The sequence below is a fragment of the Nyctibius grandis genome, chromosome Z, assembly GCF_013368605.1.
Source record: "Nyctibius grandis isolate bNycGra1 chromosome Z, bNycGra1.pri, whole genome shotgun sequence".
Taxonomy (NCBI): domain Eukaryota; kingdom Metazoa; phylum Chordata; class Aves; order Nyctibiiformes; family Nyctibiidae; genus Nyctibius; species Nyctibius grandis.
The window spans coordinates 96,211,944-96,227,516 of NC_090695.1; the positions used below are offsets into that span (position 1 = coordinate 96,211,944).

The 15,573-nt window shown below is 40.4% G+C and overlaps 1 protein-coding gene across 5 annotated transcripts in view; it reads right to left on the reverse strand.

The window, feature by feature from the left end:
* Positions 1-15,573, reverse strand: part of SMURF1 (SMAD specific E3 ubiquitin protein ligase 1) — a 47,578-nt gene that overhangs the window by 17,530 nt on the left and 14,475 nt on the right. For 4 of the 5 annotated variants that reach the window (XM_068422542.1, XM_068422539.1, XM_068422538.1 and 1 more), the window contains exons 2-5: positions 2,036-2,074; positions 1,258-1,366; positions 512-645; positions 325-390 (exon numbers count right to left, since the gene is read on the reverse strand). In XM_068422542.1, the coding sequence (XP_068278643.1) occupies positions 325-390; positions 512-645; positions 1,258-1,366; positions 2,036-2,074 (348 nt within the window). Of the gene's footprint in view, positions 1-324; positions 391-511; positions 646-1,257; positions 1,367-2,035; positions 2,139-15,573 lie in introns of those variants that run through there. The other variant, XM_068422536.1, reaches the window with a different exon arrangement.

A 15,573-nucleotide genomic window follows, 5' to 3' on the forward strand; every position in this document is an offset into this window, starting at 1 on the left:
AGATTCTCTTTGCCTGTCACCTTGGTCCAAATGCAATCAGTTTCACAGTAATATTTACCCTTCCAGAGCTGCATTAGAAACCTTGCCAGATCCGTTCCCTCTTTTTAATATTGTTTCCCATTATCAACTGAGAGAAAACAAACTCCTAGGTAGGAGTACAATGAAAATTTTCAGGTTATGTAATTTAATCCCATTAAAGTCAGAAGAAACAACAGAGAAAAGGCACGGAAGCAATAATGACTACAGGTTTCTCTTTTAATACAAGATTTGTCCATATAGTGTATTTACCCAAGAAGATGAAAGTTTAGCCCAGAGTATTCTTACCCACTATCTGGCCTCGTACAGCATCGGTATCTGTGGGATTTAGTTTGCATAGATCCAAACGCTGGTCTGCAAATAAGAATTGGAAAGATCAACAAAACACTGGGGAGAGGTGGGTGGGAATACCATTCACTACTCAGACACAAGGCACTGAAGGTTCTTGATTGTGCCAGGTAGGAATTGCTCTTACATCCAGTATCTTTTAGCCTGCTGATGGCATTGGAGAGGAGTCGGACACACCCCAGGAAGCCAGCTCCCTGTTTCTTGTGGATTTTTTTATGGTTCCATACACTGATGGTTATGGAATCAGTCTTCCCAACATATCTAGAAAAATACATATTAGAAGAGTCATTTTAGAAAAAAATAACCTCTTTGTACCCCACAGAATTTATGCTTTATTTGTTACAAATTCTGATACATTTTAGTACATTGGTCATGCTGCTTTATTATAAATACAGAAGTGCTTAAGCCTGAAATTGTGTTATTAATGAATTACTGCACTATGCTTTCACACAGCGTGTTAAATTGATATTGCTGCAGTGTGAATTTAACTACAGCCAGCCTCATTAAAAGCTATACAACAAACTGATTAACATCCAAAACTTTAAAATTTATGTTTCTAATGATTTGAAGAAAAATAAATCACTACAACAAGGACAATCTTTTGTAAAGCTGGACTGCACTGCTCCAGCAGAGCTTACTCTAAGCAGTTGTGCTGTGTACCTGACACACAAATACTTCCAAATTCAAACACCTAAAAGCAAAGCACCACTCCTTTATCAACAGGTGATTTCTTGTTGCAAAAAAATCAGTCCTCCTCAGCAAATGTGACTCTTCTTGCGAGTATAAAATGAAGCTGCAGTGCCAACCCTTGCATTCCATTTACTAGAAAAATCTCTGGGATACTTTTTATTTAGGACTTTACAAACAACTCACAGATCGTAATGCTGGTTCCATTTGGGGTCCAATGTGTTCTTCACAGTATCAGTTGAATGGCACTGACCTGACCCATCAACAACTATTTTTGCAAATGGGTCAGGAAGTCCTGGGGAAGGGAAAAGGTGCTATTAAACACAGTACTTTTTGGTTTGTTTCTTCCAAGATAATGCTATTATGAGCTCCTGCTTATTCCCCCTGCCAAGAAAGGAAAGTTGCCATTATCCTAAAACTATTTTAGTAAATCCAAAATAGAGAATTGAGTTCCTAATTAGATAACGTACTCTATCATACAGATTGATATCTGCCATAAATTGTGAAAGTTTTTAGAAAACAAAAGGTTAAAAGTGCTTTATTCACCTGTGCGTACCCATGTGTACTGGTAAGTAGGCACTTTTATTCAGTCCTTAACATAATATTGAGACTGCAGCACTGGGACATTTTACTCACACCCTCGGCACACTTTACAACTAGAGCTGTCTTTGAGATGGATGCTCTTGGTGCCCCCAACACGGAATTGTAAGCAGCAACCTGCCTGCAGTCTCATCAGCCAGACTTTCAACTCGAATTTGTCAGTCCGTGGTCTTCCCAACCCTAGAGTCTACACTATTTAAATACAATTCAGAGTAACGTCTACTCATGTGGTAATGCAATGTTACTGCAAGAATGGAACCGCAGAACAAATGACAGACATAAATGAGCCAGGACTGTAATGCACAATCTACAAATAAATCTGATTAATCAAGAGCAGAAAGTTAGACAATTAGGGCATACTTACTGAAGAAATCTTTCTTTGCAAGATTCTTGGCACATAATACTGCAAAACAAAATATCAGATAAAGAAATCTTAAAACCATGAAAAAAAACTTGCCCGCAATCATACCAGCTACAATACTACCTGATCATAATTCATAAAAAACCCCACCCAAATATTAAATGTGAGCATTGTTTTCTTTATCTGTGATTGGAATATGTATTTACACAAAGAAAAAAATCCCTTTGCTTTTGTTCTATTGTTACTATATGCAGAAGATTTAATGAACGTCCCTTTGTGTTAAAACCTCCTCATTTTCTACACTGCCTGCTTACACAAATGCTAAACCAGAATTCTGTTGGGTTGTTTCAGAACCCACCCGTTTTTGAACAAGGACTAAACAGTTTCTGAACCAAGAACAGTTCTGGGACTCCTGGAGGAGACCCCTACACTAAGTCCCATCAACACAGTGCAAACTCCTGCTCTTTGCACACAAAAGGTACGTGAGACATCGTAAAACAGATCACAGGAGATGTGCTACAGCAGCATAAGCAGTTTGCAAATGCAAAAAGGTTTTGTGGGAAGTGTGACAGGTCCTCAGGAGATAAAAAAATATAGTGGAAAAAAATAATTGCATCAATACGTTTTCCTTTGAAAGGGCCACAAATGAGACATCATTTCCCTCTCTCCAATTCTACTAAATAGCACAGTAGTTCAAGCAAAAATTAGATCAGGAAACTCGCATCAATCTCCATTTCTACTGGGTCTATCACCAGCTACAAGCCTAATTTTGCTTTTCAATAAGGACTGCTCAGTATGATCTCAGCAACCCAAGTTGTTCAGTATCCATTAAACTCTTACAACACGCCAGGAAAAATAACTACAGAGCCAAAGATGAAAATATTAGAGCTCTAACTTTTCTAAAACTAGCATCCAAGAGAGGAAGATAACTATACAAGACCTAACTATTTTTGAGGTAGTCTCTTTTCCACCAAGTTCGGGTCTTTCAGCATGAGAATAAATGCTCAGAAAATACTCACATGGCCATTTCCCCTGGTATAGACCCTTCTCATCATCATCTCACCTTGCTCCTGACTTACAGTCACTTTGGGGCACTTACACACCTCAACTCTATATTGGGGAAAGTGAAGACCTGGTAGCAAAAATATGGGAACAAATATTTGTTTTATTTTTCTTACACTACTAGAACTCCAGAGCAACTTTCCCCACCTAACACAGCTAGCAGAACAAAAACTGCCTCACCTCACGTGTCAAGCAAACAGAGCAAAGAAATCACTATTTAACCCAGATGTTCAAGGAAAAAACCACACAAATCCTCTGTCTCAGCAATAATTAAAGCAGCCGCACCAGGAAACTATTTTTAGAATGGATTAAAAGTTACTTACTTCTTACATTGGCAAACTGCTTAAACAGAAAGCTTCCCTTGTATGTTTTTTTTTTTTTAACAACTGACCAAAAAAGAGAAGTCTGCAGGACTACGGCAATTCAATTTGAAACAAAACAGGATTACAGAAACACCGTCTGCTGTTCTATGGAAGCACGACAGAGCAACCTTTAATTTCCTCTTCCTGTTGCGAGTACTTCAGAGGAAAAAATACCAGAAAAACAGGGAATAAGCACAGGTAAAATCAGAACTTGTACATTCCAGTACCAGTCAAACGGAATTTTAAAGTTCCTGTGAGTGGTGGAGCTTTTTTTTTTTTTTTTTTAAAAGAAAAATCAAATAACTCATTTCACTTCCCCATCCCCAATTTTAAGAATACATTATTGAGCTGCAGAAGTATGCCATCTGTAACTATTCACATATAGTCTGACTATATAATTATTACCTTTATTCTAGATTTCAGGTGTGCCTTCTAGAGCTGACTAGCAGTGTAGCTTTCTAAAGCTATTATTGAAGAATTGTATTTTTTCATTTAACTCTTCTTCCTCTGCCACGGGCTTTCAGTCTACAGTAGTGAAGCACAGCTGCCAATTTTCCAGTTGTAGCCTGTGAAACCCTTAATTTCAGGGTGCAAAAGTCATTACTCTTTCTTGTAAGAAAAATATTGGCACAACATTTAATAGCTGAAATAAACCTTTATGGAGCAATCTCCAGAATCAGGCTGCCCGCGATGGACCGCTGGCTCTGTTCCACTGTTTGCATATTAAACCCACTAGAGCAAAAAAATATTTTCAAGTGCTCTATCACTTAAAAGCCAGAGATTTCTAAATTCCAGTAAAGAAACGGGTGACAAAGGTCAGCAACGGGAGACTCTGATGTGAAACTCTGCCAGCGGCAGAGCAGACAGCCCCTCCCTGCTCTGCAAAGCTGGGCATATGCCAGATTTGCTTCTTAAATGCATTGCCTCCAAGAGGACATTGGCAAACTGCTAGCAGGGTCTGACTGCTGCTGCTTCAAGCCCAAAACCTGTGAACTCGGGTAGATTTAGCTACAAAGGCTTAAAAAGTTATTAATTCTATCCCGGCATCAGAGGTAGTGTTAGGAGAATGGGATGGACACTCACTGCAAGCCAGGCACCTGGGACGTGCTTTGCACAAGCTTTGCACAAGCCTCATCTTTGCCTAATTTCCATCTTTCCAAAGAGCTTTTTCTTTTTTTTTTCTTTCTTTTAAACAAGAAAGGTTTAGGGCTTTGCACAAGACTCATCTTTGCCTAATTTCCATCTTTCCAAAGAGCTTTTTCTTTTTTTTTTTTTCTTTCTTTTAAACAAGAAAGGTTTAGGGCTTGTCAGCAGGAGCAATCTCCCTGCATTTGTTGCAACGTTACAAAAGGTACTAATTCTCCCGACTTGGGCATTTACATTCTGCCTTCTCAAAGTCAACCGACTTGTTTCGGCTTGACATAGTATTTGTTTGTGCTCCGCTCTGGATTGCTGCACAGCACTGAAGAACTATTTTTCTTTAATACAACAGATCCCAAACAACACTGAAACAATGTCTTTACATCTAGATTATAATATTTATAAAGGGATGGGAATGTTTTTTTAAGTACCTGACATTACTGAGATAATTTCAAAGGCCAAATTAGCCAGCTGGGTAAAGCACCAGTGTGAAAGCATATTTGGCAGGAGGTGAAGAAAGGATGAGCCTTATACAAAGTCAGTATTCACCCTGGGGACGTCTTCAATGCAGATGTAACTTGAGCGAGTTGAGTGGTTCCTCTGCCAGCCCCCGGTTGTCCACCCCGGTTCCAAAGCAGAAATGAATCATCTGCTGTGGTTCAGGAGGTGCCGCAGGAACAAGCTACAGATGGGTGTAGTAAGGAAAGCACGGAGCAGCACCGATGTCTGAACAACCCGGCCGAGAATTGCATCAGAAACCTGCTGCTTCATCACCGAGACACCCAGCTCTGCAGCAAGAGCAGCATTTTCAGAAAGGAGGCAGAGAAAAGGCAGCCTGGGTGAGGAACCATTTCAGACATCCCCAAGTAAACAGACCCAGCCTACAAAATCAAAGCCTTCGTGTGCGAGTTCCTCCTCCTGAACCGTCAGCGCTCACAGGATGGCTGGTAGTCTGCAAGAGAGACTTCACATGGCTGTCTCTGCGTCGACACCGGATTTATTCACACACAACATACCCCATCCCATAGCGAAGTGAGGCAGCTAAGATGCTACAACTATTTTCAGCTGCACAGTGTAAAAACTAGGTAGGTGTTCAAGAAGGACAGGGAACTGCTAGAGAGAGTCCAGCGCAGAGCCACGAAGATGATTAAGGGAGTGGAACATCTCCCTTATGAGGAGAGGCTGAGGGAGCTGGGTCTCTTTAGCTTGGAGAAGAGGAGACTGAGGGGTGACCTCATGAATGTTTATAAATATGTAAAGGGCAAGCGTCATGAGGATGGAGCCAGGCTCTTCTCAGTGACATCCCTTGACAGGACAAGGGGCAACGGGTGCAAGCTGGAACACAGGAGGTTCCACATAAATATGAGGAAAAACTTCTTTACGGGGAGGGTGACCGAACACTGGCACAGGCTGCCCAGAGAGGTTGTGGAGTCTCCTTCTCTGGAGACATTCAAAACCCGCCTGGACGCGTTCCTGTGTGATATGATCCAGGTAATCCTGCTCCGGCAGGGGGATTGGACTAGATGATCTTTCGAGGTCCCTTCCAATCCCGAACATTCTGTGATTCTGTGTGTTTTGAGACCCAGGGGAAAAAAAAAGGTAAGTAATGAAAATATTCTGTACGCCCCAGCCTGTACCAATGCAAAATAGCGGGCAAATCTGCACCTGGGACTGCATTCATCCACACTTTGCGAGTTAAAGGTAAGATCCTCCTTGCTCAAATTAAGGAGTTTTACACGTGGATAGGATCTGAGCTAACGATGACCTTTGATTTAGTACTCAAGTTAATTCTGAAGACAAGACAAACCAGCAGTACGTCCACATCTTGGTTAGGAAAGGGGAGGGCAGGCCATACTGAAGGATGCCAGCAAACACACCTTTCAGCCATCATTGGCCTTCCCTTTGATATCCCAGGTTAATCATTTGTGCTTGTGCAAACAGGCTGCTAGATTCCGGGATACATTCATTTTACTTTCTGACAGAAGATAAACACAGGCCAGCAGACTGATGACGTAGAAAGGACTTTACTTAATATTTACTTCTGTGTAGACCATCTTTAATCACAAAGATATGTAGCATAATCATTAAAAGCATCACAGGTTGGTTTGTTTTTAGATACAAGCAAGAAGCAAAGCAGAACAATGAGGCTTTGGAGGAGAGAGGAATAAAGACCTTGACATAAAATGAAACTAAAGTTACTGCATACCATTGAAAAAAAAAAAAGGCCACAAAGCAGGTCAAATCTGATGCATCCAAGTAATGGAAACATCTCTGCTAATGCTTCAAAGTCTGCCTAGCTTTTGACTTGGGAAACTGGTAACCTGTGTTGGGGGTAGGGTTGCTCCAGCTGTACTGTACAACAGCAGGACAGCCCCCCATGCACGCTAACTTACAGGCTGGTTTCCACAGCAAAAATTCTGCCATTCTGAAACACAGTTTTCAGATTGCCACACGGCAAAAATAATGTGCTTCAAGTGTAAAAAAGCCTCAAAAAAAAAAAAGAAAAAAGCAAACATCAGCTATTTACCACATGCTGCTCTAATGCCCCAAAGCACCGTGGCCCACAATTAAAATCTTTGCTGAATCTGTTCTGTGAAATCACGTCCCGTCCAAACGGTTCGGCGTATTTTGTGGAAAATACTCTGAATACCACAAGCCACCCCTTCTGAACTGCCTTTACTCTGCTCACCGTTCCTATTCTCTGCACGTAACTTTAAACGAGACTTCACTGCAGATAAACGTCTGTTTTTATTTCTACTACTAGGCAACCCATGAAGGTTTTAAGTGTTCTGTTTTTTTTAAGGGTGACGATCATTTATATTTGGTAGGGTACAAAAGAAAGGGTTTAATGGGAAAGGGAAGATGGCTGAAAGCACCAAGTGTGTAAAAATGCAGTTTCTTTACAGCTAGCCACATCACTAGGCTGAAATATACCACTTTATTCACTAATTGGAGTTTAACTTGTGACCGCAAAGGCCAAGGTTTCTATTCTAGTCCTTTTTTTTTGTTTGCTTTAGGAATACTTTTGGTCTTTCTCTTCGTCTGCTTGAGCCTGAAATGCATAAACCCATGGACGGCTTTAACTTCTCAGTGCCCGAATGTGAATCACTGCAGCGCCCGGCATGCAGAAGAAGACAAACAAAACTGAAGTCTTCCCTTACGTTTGCCAAATAAACCAATTAGTTGTACAGAACTAATTTTACACAGACTTGTACATTGAGTGGCCTTCACTAATGACCTTAGCATCGTGGTGCCAACGAGATTGGCAATCTGACACGTGAGCCAACCAAAAAGCCCCCGAGACCCCTCAGACTTCAGGCCCAGCGTACATCATGCCTTGACACTGGAAGACTCTGCCTGAACTCATACTAAACCAAACCTTGACGACCAGATTAAAGCAATGCTTCATTAAAAAAACCTCAATTCTCAAAGAGCTGCTAGATTTGATCCACGAAGCCTTTTTGTGGCCCTTTTGTGTAGGCTGCAGTAAAAATCAAAGCCTCTTTTCAAGGCCTGCTTTCCTCGTGGGCTGGAACTTGGCTTCGTGTAGCCAGTTGCAAACACTAGACAACTTTGAAGAGATCTTCAAAAAACCACACACCCAGAAAAAGCCATTTTTATGAGTCCATTAACATGTCATTAAAGTATCTACTTAGCCAGGAATCAAAATTCCATCCTACCTAAGCAGAAACCCGTCACGAATGAGAGTCAGTCCTCGTAGTGCAAACAACACCAAGTTGACAAAACAGGAGAGTTTCATCTCCAGGATTCCTAAGAATTACTCAAACTGAAAAAATTCTCCTGGGCACTGACCAGGAGTAAGGTTCATCTACAGATACACACCAACAACGGCTGATTTAGCCCTCAATAAGATAAATCGTTAAAAAAACAGCACAGGACTATTGGAAGAACAAGACTCATTTCCCAGTTAACTGAGACTGTGTGCAACACAAGACCAGTAAAGCAAGTTTAAGAATGAACTGATTGAGGTGTAAAACTTGGAGAAACACTAAGAGTCACGGAATTAGTTGAAGAACTTTGCAGGGATGAAAAAAGGAGATCAATAGGAAGCTGAGTGAATGCTGATGTACAGAATCAGAGAAAGGCACACAAATCAGAGAGGTGGAAATAAGTATATCCAATTATCCCTCATACTAACTGTTCTTTCTCTTCTTCCCCCTCCGCTGACCCATAACAAATGCCTGATACAAAGGCTACGTCCCAGATTAAATCTTTCATTAAATCCTAGCTATTACATCAATTTTCTTACAACTTTGCTATGCCTTCCTCTAACCCAGGCCAAGAACCTTCTCATACTCTCTACACAGTCTCCTATTTCCTAGATAGACATAAAACCAAAGTGTCCCCGACTGCTTGAGTCTTACAGAAATTCAGAAGAGGTGGCTTTGCTCCAGTCTTTTGGAGCTGAGAAGCTGCCCATGGAATTTATTTGTCCTGTGTACCACAGGGCAAATTCCAGCTACATGAAGTTCCTATTTCTCCCTCAAATTGTACTTCCAGGGGCTTTTTTCTTAAAAAAAAATTATTTTTTGGGGCAAACCTTTCATAAACTGCTGCTTCACCACCTTCAGCTAACCATTCTTCTTGGCCCTACAGTCACTGCTCAGCTGTAATAAATACAGCTGGAGATGCTGGGGCAAGAGCGAGACTGTAATAGGTGAAGCCTCCTCTGTCATCAAGAAGATGCCCTTGAAGCACCATCTTCCCTCACATCCTCGTACCTTTTCTTTGCAGACTGTCTCCCAAGATGTTCAAAGCACAACCACTTTCTTAGACAACTGGAAATCAAGAGGTAAGTCAGTAATTACTATCTCCATTTTACAGCCATTCTCAAAAACACCCTGTCAATTACGGTTTCACCACAGAAAACGTTAACAGAACATAGTCATTTACATCCACTGTATGGTTTTTAAAACTCAGTCCTTCACCCGCACCAACACATCTGCCAGAACCACAACCAAGTGGAATAATAATTTTGTAGAGACAGATTTCCCAAATTCAGTTAAGTTTTTCCTTTGTTGAAGCATCCACAAATGGTCTCCCAACTCTCTGAAAACAAAATATACGCTCAGACTTCAGCTATAGTGTCAGCTTCTGTATACACGAGTAAGAAATATCTGGAAAGAACTCAAAATTTCTGTTAAAACCACACAGAATACCGTCCCATTCTCAGGGCAAATACAATCTTTTAGTTGACAGCTAAACAAAACAATTTCAACAACAAAATTCCTACTGGAAAGACAAAATGGCATTTTACATTTACTCCACACTTCGTTGTGCAAGTTGTATTTAGTGGGATCAACACAACTCTGTTTTTCTTCCCTTACGTCTCTTGTATCTCCAACCACACACGCTTGCATTGAATAATTCATATTTTCAAGCAGTGTCTATCAAGATAGATAGGCTTATCTGCACAGCTTGCACATACTCGTGCTCACATTTTGCCACCGACACCAACGTGCGCTGTGCGACATCATAGCCATAATAAAGTTAAAAACACACCATGAAACTAAGTGGCTCAATTTTCTTAAATTACACTAAAACTAAGGAATAAATCCATGCTGAAGTCTTAATACTTAGCTTTTATAGTTACCCAAGCACCGAGAAAGCATCTGGAAAAAAATTCCTAAAGCATGAAAAACATGTTCCTCCACCCACATGCACTCATAACTCAGATTCCAAACTGAATTTTACTAAGATTGCCAAAAATATTTTGCACTTTTAACACTTGGAAGTTTCCAAAGCACCTTTTTCAAATCTCTACAAATGTCAATACCTAACAGGACCATATCCTCAACCTAACACTGCTCACAACAGGTCCCAGGCAGAGCTGGGGATCAAGCTCAAACGTAGCCCTACTCACATACACCCAATGAACAAAAGGTCCTTTCTAGAAATACTGTCTAAATCTTCAGTTGTATAGATTTGTTTCTCTGGAAAATGCTAGACGAACAACAGTGAATTACTGATCAAATATAGGAAAAAAAAACAACCAAACAAAACACTCTAGATATTACCTAGGCAGAAATTACATATGAAATAGTTGACACTCCTGTAACGGAGAATGAGAGCCCCTGTGCGCACAGTCTGCTGCTCAGTCAGCATTTAATTTAGGTGTGTTTAATTTAACATGCCTCTGATCTCCACTTTCATAAGTTAAGTGTATAAAGATTTAAAACACCTTGTTTTCATTACCAAAAAGCAGCTTACAAGGACTCTCCTGTGCAGCTGATCATTTGCTTACTAATTCAGTACATAAAAGGCTTTTCCAATAAATATTATGTTCACTATAAAACACAGAAATTTAGATTCCCCTTCTTCCCAGATAGTCTCTCTGGGGCTACCCATACCACTACTACAACTGCATATTTTATAACCAGCTTGTGAGACTCAAGTTACAAGTACATTTCTCTATTAAGAGCAGCTTTTTTTTTCCCCCCTCACAAAACACTATCAAATTAATGGACTTAGAGCTTTTACTAGACATTCATTTCCTAAGTTCAGGAGGAAAACCTTCACGACTGCTCTCTGCTGCTTTATAAAAGAGGAAAAAGTACAGAACAAGAGACCAAAACCAGAAGCAATGCATTTGTGATGCTTACCATACACCTAGAGTTAGTAGAAACCCCAAGCAACCAGACCGATTAAAACAGATCCAGCCTTGGGGTCCTGTCCACGGAGCAAAACATTTTTGAAACGACAGGAACAGAACACACAACGTCTGTATTTTCTAACCCACTACTATCTCCAGCTCTTTTCACAATACCTATTGTCTTGCCTCAAAATATCTGCCTGTTTTGCAGAAAGTGGGGAAAAAGTCTGACCTTCCACTGCAAAACACGTAAAACCTGGGAAAGCAGAAACCTTGGTATTGAAAATCTTGGCCAAGTTTGACTAGATACAGCCAAGCAATATTTCAATAGAAACACTGAATTTCTGTCAAACAGTAAAAGGTCTAAAACTTCCAAGCTAAAATGAAGCAGATTTTTCAGTTTAAAACCTAAAAGGTATGTTTTGTATCTCCAAAGAGCGGCTGGTGTTTACAGCCCTTCACATACAGGTAGCATCAATATTTCAACAAAGCAATTTGAATGTCAAACACTATTGTAAAGGAGGAAAAACGAATGTAATTTAACACATTCTCAGTCTCAGTTTGAGAAGTGAGATTTGTTTTTCCAGATAGAACCAGTATTTATCTTCTTTGATATCTTACTGCAATTAAATAAGGTACAAAATCAACTTTATAAGAACAAAAGTTTCCAACGGGGGTATTTTAATAAACAGTACAAAATTAATGTCTGGTTTTCATCAAGTGCTAAGTAGTTTGCTTAAAAGCAAGAACATTGTTATTTAAAAAATGCATGGCGTTAAGTTATGTGTAAGTTGTAAACTATGTAAACTATCAGTTCATCCCATGAGGGCTTAAATGTATCAGTAGAAGAGTTTTAGTTAAACAATTCACATGGAACATTGCCTTAAAACTAAATATACAGGTTTGGCTCTGGTCAAAGTAGGACTGCTCAACTCAGTGTTAAACTAAAGCTGCCCTCTGAACCAAGAACAGGAAGCTGGCAAGAAAATTGCTCAGGTGACCCAGGACACTGCTGATGTTGAAATTACCTGCCAGCAAAATTTAAAAAAAAAATAAAACTTTAAAAATATTGAAAATAAGAAACAACAAATTTTGCCAGAGTAATTTTTAGAAGTTGCAGTTAAATGTATATAACACCAATGACCACTGTGGTCACAATATTCAAGAATCCACATTTCTTTGTTCATTCTGAAACATTCAAGTGAAGAATCTCCAATACAGAAATTCTACAGAAAAAGAAATTTAGCCTATAGAATATTAAGTGTTTTAAAAGAACAAACCTCGGGAAAAACAGTGCACTGGGCTTAAGCTGTTCTAGTAAAACTCAGACTCATTTTGCATTTCTTTAATAACTAGACAGTCTTACAACAAGCAGTTGCTAGAAATCTACTGCAAAGACTAGCACTTACCAAGCACCTCTTCCAGCACTACTAACAACTTCAGTAACTGCTACCAGAACAAATTCCAACAGGTACTGGATGACTTCTCAAGAGGCACAGTCAACACCCCAAATTTTTTTGCAAGTAAATGAAAAGCATTTTTGCTTTCAAGCAAGGCATCAGTACCATATCATTGCTTTAAACCCACATACCTCAGGTTAACTACTGACTTACACACTTTCCCTCATTTCTAGCACACATCTAGTCGTTTTCCATCCCCGTATTTTAACTGAGGTATGCTGAGTGCTTCTTGGCATGTTTGGATAGAAACATAAAAAGCCTCAAGTCTTGTCATATAAAGCTTTTCAAAGCCACGGGCCTCACTGCCAAAGAAACTTTTTCATGCTCTTACAGCTTTTGCCTTCTCACTCTCAAATCTGTTGTTCGTTTTGCGGTAAGCACGATAACAAACAGATGAGGTAGAGCAGTACTTTTGGAACAGACCGAGCTCAGATTTTAAAATTGGGGCAGTGAAAGTCAATATTCAGTGAAGAGTTAACAGTGTACAAAAGCCTGGAGCAATGAGTTCATTTTGTTCTAGGCTACTTAGTGAATGGACGGCCAAAAATTGAACGAGCTGGAATTCATTCAGGAGTACGTCTGTCTTCCCATAGCTTCCCGGGCTGTCGTTATCAGTCTGAGGATAACAAACATAGAGATCATCAAGAGCGAGCTGGTGCTAGAAAGAAGTGGCATAGCCTGATAGCCCATAATAAATGAAGTTTTGATCCTAACTTGGATCTTAGTGCTGAAGTATAAATGCTTTTAGCGTCTTGTGGGGAAAAGCATAGGATTTGCCCACGTTAGATGGAATTAAAACATTCTACTGACTTAACTTGATGATTAACTTGTTACCAGCTCTTGTACGTGTAATGTTTAGTGAACAGTCTTAACCTCCACTCTTTTGCTGAGTTTCCGGTGGTGTCAATACAGAACAGACAGTATCGATTACTGAAATGGGAAGACTGCATTTGTTTTAAAATACTCAGTCAAGTAAAGGTATTATTGCACAAAAACACCACAGAGTTGTTCAAAATACCACCTGGATACCTCGCTCTGTACTAAAAAGCAGATGAGCAGTTTTATTCGTCACAGAAAACTGACACTATGTCAAGAACGGAGCAGGGTTTCATGTAAAGCACCATCCACTATTTTTTCCAAGTCCGTTCAGCTGGGCTGAGCAGAACTGGCTCATCGGGACAGGCACAGCCACCCCCCGACCAGCATGGAGGAGGATTGCCCTTGCAGCAGCCACCGCAGACTGGCATTCTGCAGGAACACTAACCACGAGCCTGTTACAGCCACTCTGTGTACTGACATCAGGCAAAATACAGCCACACATCTATTTTTGTCTTCATTACCATTTCATATTCAAATTATATCCATCAGGTTCCAGATGATTCAAGAGGCACAGGCAAAAAATTGGAAAGACGACACCTTGACTGTCCAGGTAAAATTTAAAATATAATTCAGACTGATTAAATGCTTAGCTACAAAAAGGGGGAAATTACTTTAGTGATTTCCAATTACAAAAACTAAAATAAAGGTGCAAAGTTTAAATTCAGGAAGAGGAAAGAAAAACTGTGTTTGCCCAAATTAAATTCTTGGCATCTCTTCTGATTTTGAATAAAGTACATCAGCTGTTTTAGAATATTGTTTTTAATGCCTGGAAATTTTCAACTCTAAAATCTTCAGTAGTTTGTTTTGTGATTATTCAGCCTGTTATAATCCCTTTCAACACCCACCCAAGATGTTACAAATCGCTCTCCGCTTTCTTTGTGCAGTTTTTTCGTTTGTTCAGAGAGCTCAGCTGAAACCCTCCTTGTTTACAAATGAAAAAGCCCAGGAAGCACCAAACGCACGACTGTATCTCTGAAGGGCACCGATGCTAAAAGGTGAGCAGCCAGGCTGGATACCTGCCAGTCAATAAGCTCCTCTCGGCTTATTAGCCCGGGCCCTGCGCCAGCACTGCTGAACTCGCAGGGAGGTGACAGCGGTGGCACCCGTTGGTGGGGAAGGAGGGGGGCTGCGTGCGTGTGTGCAGGAATAAGGAAGCTGGGGCCGAAATGAGGCTTGCTCCAAAAAAAGGCTGCTATTACAGAGATATTAATAGCTTTTGGAAGCCAAATTTTTATCATTCATTCACCTGCTTTTGTTCTATTAACCCCCGTACAGAATCACTGCTTTCTTCTATAGGTCGTTTGTCCATCTGCTGCAGGAAAAACAACCCTACGTAACAAACTGTCCTAGGAATTAGTATGAAAGCTTTTATGCAGAGAAAAAAAAAATCTGGTGTAATAACCAGTCCTATTTAAATGCTACAATAAGAGAATGATGTGTAACAGACTTTTTTGTTGCTGCCATTGTTATACGGTAAGTCTTGTCTACAAGAAGCACATACACACACTCTGCAATCCACCTAATCACGTATTAGTCACACAAGTGGTAAATCCCTAAAAGTACTTTGGCTCGGGTCATGCAAATGCTGGATGAACCAAGTTACATCAAGTTCTCATCTGATTTCCAAGCAATGAGATGCACGTGACCGCTGCTCTGCCCGAGGAAATGTGGGTCAATATGTGTGCATCCTACCGCTGAATTTGCACGCTCTCTAGGGACCGGTGTGACTCAGGAGCACCGGGCTGTCTGCACATCTATTAATGAGATTATCGCTGCTCCTTGCTGGTGCCTTCACACTACATCGCCAGTCGTCTGAAACAGATCTTCAAGGAGTCCAGAGCACGTACAGCAGAATACTCTGGGTGTCTCTTATGGCCATGCTCCATCTAAAATGTTAAAATGATTTAGAAGGCTGACAGCACGTTGCATGACAGTAGCCATTCAAAGGAAACATCTTCCTTTAGAAATAATTAATCACCCGTTGTGTTTGAGTATAAACATCCCGATCTAACAGGCATGTGTTTC